Source organism: Pinus tabuliformis, chromosome 6, assembly GCF_031772625.1.
Source record: "Pinus tabuliformis cultivar Carrire ecotype Pingquan chromosome 6, CPIR1, whole genome shotgun sequence".
In the NCBI taxonomy this organism is placed as follows: domain Eukaryota; kingdom Viridiplantae; phylum Streptophyta; class Pinopsida; order Pinales; family Pinaceae; genus Pinus; species Pinus tabuliformis.
In genome coordinates this window covers 481468947-481475350 of record NC_142292.1, presented here as the reverse complement: position 1 = coordinate 481475350, position 6404 = coordinate 481468947, and the positions used below count along the sequence as shown (strand labels likewise).

General features: G+C 39.2%; 1 protein-coding gene across 1 annotated transcript; it reads right to left on the bottom strand.

The window, feature by feature from the left end:
- Positions 1-1040: 1040 nt before the first annotated feature.
- On the bottom strand, positions 1041-5615 carry LOC149259387 (uncharacterized). Its single transcript, XM_089375711.1, has 3 exons — positions 5335-5615; positions 2382-5086; positions 1041-1525 (listed from the first exon to the last, which is right to left on the bottom strand). The coding sequence occupies exons 1-3, from the start codon at positions 5498-5500 to the stop codon at positions 1442-1444; spliced, it is 2955 nt and encodes a 984-aa protein (XP_089231837.1). The 5' UTR covers positions 5501-5615; the 3' UTR covers positions 1041-1441.
- Positions 5616-6404: the final 789 nt, after the last annotated feature.

Below are 6404 nucleotides of genomic sequence, written 5' to 3'. Positions count from 1 at the left end.
AGGTTTTCTACCCTTAATGCACCTCCTTGTCTTTGCAATTAAATTGATTACCACTAAGTTATCCAATAAAAGTTGAATGCCCGCATGTAATACCACATTGCAATGCTGCAAATTAATTTCACCAGACACTAGTGATCCCCGTGGCCATGATTTATTTGATGGCAATGGCTGATTCTCGTCGATGCAACCATGTATATGGAAAAGAGAGCAAAGTCAAAGAAATGGCAATCATCTTGGATGATATCTAGAGCTTTTTAGACTATAAGCCAGGTGGACTATCTTAACAAAATTGGATCAAAGCACAGACATTACATAGAAGATGCAAACATTAAAGAAATGGAGAATAACTTTGACATATGGATGCAACAAAACAAATGGTTATCCTCATTAATGCAAGCCCTGAATTAATTGTCCATGTTGAGAAAATTACTAGTCTATTTAGTGTGTTTTGAAATCTTCTTTGCATTATATATATACTTCGGAAGCTGCTAATTCCCCATCTCGCTGACATAAATTGCTAGTCCATTTGAAGATATATAAATAAGTAATTGGAGCAGGTGCAAGTTTTGGATGACTTTGATCGAATAGTATTCCATGTGGGCATCTTAGCCCAATGTTTAAACGAAGCACTAAAATAAAATCTCTCTTTAAGATACAACTAGGCAGTAAACAGGTTGCAGATGTAAACTGTTCTGCCCCTTCATTATACAAGTTCTACTCCTTTTTATTATGTGGGGTGTAGTAGATATAAATTGACAGTACTTTTTTTTCAATTGACCTCCCATAACAGTTGTAAAAGTTTCTAATTGTAAAAGTTCTTGTTGCAGTTATGGCAATTGTTTAGATTGGATAAACTTGTTTTACTGATAGCAGAAATGCAAAATGCAATGAAAACCAATTTAAGAGTGCCTAACTCCACAACCTTATCTACTTCTACTGATGTATATCCAAACTAACTCACGGGAATTTATTGAAAACAAGGATCATTAACATGGAACTGGATGTGTAAAAATCTCCACAAAAGCAAAAGACACAAGGTCGGTCATCAAGCTTAAAAGCAAGCAATTCATTAGGTGGATGAACACCGGCATAGTACATACGTTTTCCCCCTAAATAAAAACCAGTCAAATCCATAACTAATTCAGTTCAGATACAGAGAACCAGGATAACCCATATGTACATACGTTTTTTTCCCTTAAAACAAAAACCAGTTAAATCCATAAGTAACTAATTCATTCAATCACAGAGCACTAAAACCACCCATATGTAATCTTGCTGCCTTGTCGCAATCATTCCAATGAGGAATGCATCGTTTAAGCAGTAACTAAATTTTGAAACGTAAAATGATGCCCAAGAACAATGAAAGAAATATTGCTCATCGGATAGGATGAGCCATGTGAACCAGGGGATATAAAAAACCCTCTTTGTTTTCATCTTCTCATCACAGAGGAGATGTTGCTTGCTTGCGGATTCTACTGGATCTTCTTACCGGGGTGACCACCTTGTGCTCCTCATCTCGACCACCCTGCTCATCCAACGAGATTACATCAAGAAGTTGTAGAATCAAATTTTAAAAATATATTCATAGAAAGAGATATATTCAGCAGAAATTCTCTGTTCATTTCCTTGATCTGCAAAAAATATAGCATTGAGGATAAGGGCAACTAAAAAATTTGATGTTTTTTAGTTTACGCTGAGTCAACCAGTCTCGGGGTTCAGAAACATAGCCTGCCCTTTAAGGGAAAAGATCTTAGTGTCAGGGCATGATTCTGAATCATGAGACTTAGGGTAGACTTCTTAGGGTATGGTTCTGAATGCTGAGACTAATTGACTCAAAGTAAGCTATAAAGCGTCAAAATTTCTAATGGCCCTTTAAGGGAAAAGAACTTTTGAACACAAGAAACAATTAATTTTAAGCTCTGCTGGCCTTGTTGAAGGACTGGCCCTGGCCCTAACCTCACTGGTAACACTTGTAGATACAGAATCGGTCTTGGAGAAACAAAAGCAATGGCATTAAATTGAACAATTCTGTTTCAAAACTTAGGCCAAGGGCTACTGCTAGAGGATATTGTTTAAAAATTCAACAATTCTACAGGAACTCATGTCACAGGGTTCTTGATCTAGATTCCGAAATTAGTGAATCCAAACTAAACTAAAGATATGAGCAATCAATCCTGTCAAGATTTTGAAAAGAGGATCAGAGGATTTCACACTCATTTTCTGAGACCCGCGTCAAAAATTGAGGGAGTAAACGCTGGTTTTTGTGAAATCAAAGTCTAAACAATTTCTTGGATCTAAATTTTTAGACGGCAAGGATGCTCAAAACATACGAGAATATAACGAATGCAAAGGGGATTCAGAGAATCAAAATATTAATGTACCTCTTTTCGGACAATGTTCTCATAAGTTGTAAAGCTTCCATAAGAAGGTGAGTCTGTGGAAAAGTCTGGTGTAACTGCATATTCTTGATCAGTTGCAGAGGAAATGTTGTTTCCTCTTCTTGACCTCCTTTCATATGTCCGAGCAATATTGTCATATGCACTCGCTCTACTGATGATACTTCTATCTGAGCTGCTCATCTCTGCTGGAAAATACTCAGCAAGTAATTCCACACGAGGCGGAGAAAGCCTGGAATTTACTCGCTTCTCTATCCTGTTTTGCGGGGATGAAATAAACTGCACCCTAGAGTATGGGGAGTGGTAAATGTCTCCTGGTTCTTTCGTTGCTTTAACTGATTTCCCTCCAACTTCACTAGAGATTTTAGAATTTCTCCTAGAGGCAGAAACAAAATAAATAGCAGCTAATGCAGTAGCTACTAGAATTGACAAACCTATAGTTGCACTAGGCAGAAGCTCTCTTACTGAGTTCTTTGGAAGGGTGGAAGCATCGATTCCAGAACCAATGAAGTCTTTTGCAGCAGATGAAGGAGATTCTTTAAGTGCTCTCTCTTCGACTTGGGAAATCATAGAGTCAGTCCTCTCTGTGAATTGAAATTCCTTCACAAGGTACTCACCATCTACATTTGAAGGAGAAGCACAGTAACTTTCATCTTCAACAGTCACATTCTCAAGTGTTTGGCTGTCCATGTCTAATGCCTCAGATTCTTGCTTTACTTCTGAGTTGCTCTGTGAAACCAAAGGAACGAAAGGTTCACTGACTTCTGAATCTTCACTGACAACTGATACAAACTTCTGGTCATGGTTAGGAAGGACGGTAGTTTTAGGAATCTCATCAATGTCTGCTGCTTCAGAAGCATGTTCATTGATATTATCTGCTTCTTCAGAATGAACCATAGGCAGAGATTCCTCAGAAGCAGCAGATATGTCTATTCTATATGAAGAAGATGAGAACATAGATTCCTCAAAACCCTTTTCTCTACCATATCTATCGTTTTCATCATCTATGTCAGAGTAGGAGGATAAAGGTATGTCTAAACGAGGAAGGGTTTCTGGAGAAGATAATGGCATGAAGTCTCCATGTTCATGTGCTCCAACTTTATTCTCTTTTTCTTGCATTCCAGAGGATGATGGGTTCTCAGATGCACTGTGAAGATCAACTTCAAGCTTAGTATTCCCCTCTGGAACATGCTCTCCCTCCCTTGCACTGGCTATTTGGGTGGACTGTTCATTATGAACTGAAGAGGCAACAAACTGATCAAATCCCTTCAGAGTGGCCTCTGTGCTACTCCCCTTATCCAGTAAGCCCTCATCGGAGGGAAGGCTATGGTCCTTGGTGTTCCTTTCTACAATAGTTTCCAAGCCAAGATGAGTACCCATTTCTTCAATACCTCTACTATGGGTTTTCTCAAAGGAGTTCTCCATGGTTCTTTCCATCACAGAATTTTTTAGCACCTTTAGCTTGTTCAAGGATGAATCAAACCAGAACTTAACATTCTCTACAATAACATTGAATTTTGTCCTTGAATACTGTAAAAGAGAATGATTCATATCCTTGACGGAATCCTTTCTCCAAAGCCCTTCTACATCTTTAACAGCATTTACTGCCGAGGCATAAAACTCACCAGTAGCCAATGCATTGTTCTGCAGAGATGGTGGCAGAAGACCAGGGCTTCCGGATCCCAACAAAGCAACTGAAGCAGACAACAAAACAAACACAAACAACAATGACATTTTCAACCATCCAGAGGGCTTCTCCTCCTCCTCTTCATCTTCATCATCATACATTGCCCGCTCTTTTTCAAAAATGTTCAACCTGGGTTGAAAGGCGGCACCACTAGTGTTGCAGGGCTTTTCTTCAGATTTATCAACTGATGCTATTTCTTTTTCTTCAACCTCATGGATTTCTCTACAATCAGTGGATAAACCTACAGAAGCCATTTGGTCTCCCAGGGACTGTATTTCCTTAATCTCTGTGACTTCGGTAAGTCCACTTTCCGGTCCAGATTCCAAAAACCCATGGTCCCCACAAGCTAGTCCCCCAACTTCCAACTCTAGGTCTCTTTCTGGACGATAACGGAGAAATTGAGGACGGGGAGACAGATAATTAGTCTTAGGATTATAGGGTGGAAGGATTGTGGGCTCGTCGCCAGGATCAGGAAACTGAGCCAGAAAGGCTAATGACTCACCTTCCTCGCTTAATTCAAGGTTAGGTTCCTTTTCCTCGTTGGGATTGGAAACAACCCCAGCTTCAAAAAGAACCTTGCAGGCTTTGCTTTTAGGCTGCGGCGTGGATTGAACCTCGTCCACCTCCATACAATCCACTGAAACTTCTTCACGCTCTTCTCTAACATGGGGGCTATCTTCCACCATAGGCTCATACAGGGCCGAATTTTGGGGCTTCGGCACAGAGGGCGATTTCACCAGGACTTTGGCCGGTGATTGCATTGAAGAAGCAGGATGCCCAACAGTCTCATTTTTCTCCATCAAAATCCTCTTTCTGGGTTCAGCAACCTTGGAAGCAGCTGAAAACGTTGGGGCCATGAAGCTTTTCATGCCTTTGGGTGTGGGCGACCTCAGGCTTGCAGATTTATGAGGCCGGATGTTCTCAATCCCATTGTTCTCTTTGATCTCCTCCGATTGCCTAGAATATGAATCCTTGAACGGAGATGGTGCTCTCTGAGGATACTCTGTAATGGAAAGCAAAACAGGTCAAGAGAAACAAAAACCAAATCATCTCCTGATCCAACAGAAACCATCAAATGAGAGAATTTTTAGGATGAAACTGCGTGGAGGATTTTAAATGCCGTCCAATACTTACTGTGGACACTCCACCATCAAAGATAGTCCACACAGTTTTATCTGGAAAATTTTCTCAATATAAACAACTGTGGAAATCTATACTCTGTTCTAGCAAGAATTCTTTTGGAATAGTTACCTGCAGGGCTATTGGTCGGGGTGGAGGCGCAGAGATTCTTCGCAGGAGCCTTGGGATGCACATTAACATTGAAGCTCTTCCGGAGGCCATTGCCATTTCCTGGGCTTGTGAAGGCAGTCTTGGGCCTGTCCAGAGCAGGAGAAAGAGATCTGAATGGAGATGCCATAATTAGACTCTGAAATCGTTCTTTTCCTTCAACAGAAGCAACTTTCTCGCTGAAATAAATTATGGTATTCTGCTCTAGCGCTCTGAGAATGCGATTTCTACGGCAAAACTTACGAAGGAAGAGAAGCAGAGGGGAAAACCGCCCTCGATTTCAAAATTTAAATCTTCTAACGTCCCAGAGGACGGCCATAACGGTCATCACATCGACGGTTCAAATTTCGTCAAACGATTGTAGCCGTTATGTCTCGATCGGCGAGAAGGACAACGAAATGAGCGGTTTGAAATAAAGGAAATATAGACGTTGACAGCTCGTATCAGTCAAAATTTTGACGGGAAATGTTTTATTTTTTTTAGTATAATTAAAAAAATTGGTAGTTTAACTCATAGTAGATATAGTCTTTCTCGAGAGAATTTCGCCACACAGTTTTTGCCGAAGGTAGGGATTTTTTGAAAAGCAAAATAAATAAATAAATAACGCCATTTTTTAAAGCTTGATATTATTTTTAGTCTTTTTTTTGAAAGCTTGATGAAAATTAATTATTATAAGTTTGATAGCTAATTTCTGCACAATTCGTTTGCCAGTTAAAAAACATAACTGCAACAAATCATGATTTCATCTCAATGATTCAGAATCTCTATTTTATAATAAGAATTTCGTTTCCAAAACATTACTAGTTATGATTCAGGTTTTTAAGATGTAAATATGTGAGAATGGAATTTTATTAGGTTTTTAAGATGTAAATATGTGAGAATGGAATTTTATTTGGTTGAAAAAACATAAAAATTTTATTTAAAAATAATAATTAATAAATTATATTTATAATATCCCTCGATTGGGGTGCGTGCTTGAGGTAGGAGAGAACAATGGATAGATATGGTAGTTATGACGTTTAAAGGCAGGGTAC

Excerpts from the sequence above, each read along its gene's own strand:
- LOC149259387 (XM_089375711.1), bottom strand. The coding sequence starts at position 5,500 with ATGGCATCTCCATTCAGATCTCTTTCTCCTGCTCTGGACAGGCCCAAG. Across the intron at positions 5,087-5,334 it reads CCCGACCAATAGCCCTGCAG|AGTATCCTCAGAGAGCACCA; the intron begins GTAACTATTCCA and ends TTTCCATTACAG. Across the intron at positions 1,526-2,381 it reads AGAACATTGTCCGAAAAGAG|GGTGGTCGAGATGAGGAGCA; the intron begins GTACATTAATAT and ends TTGGATGAGCAG.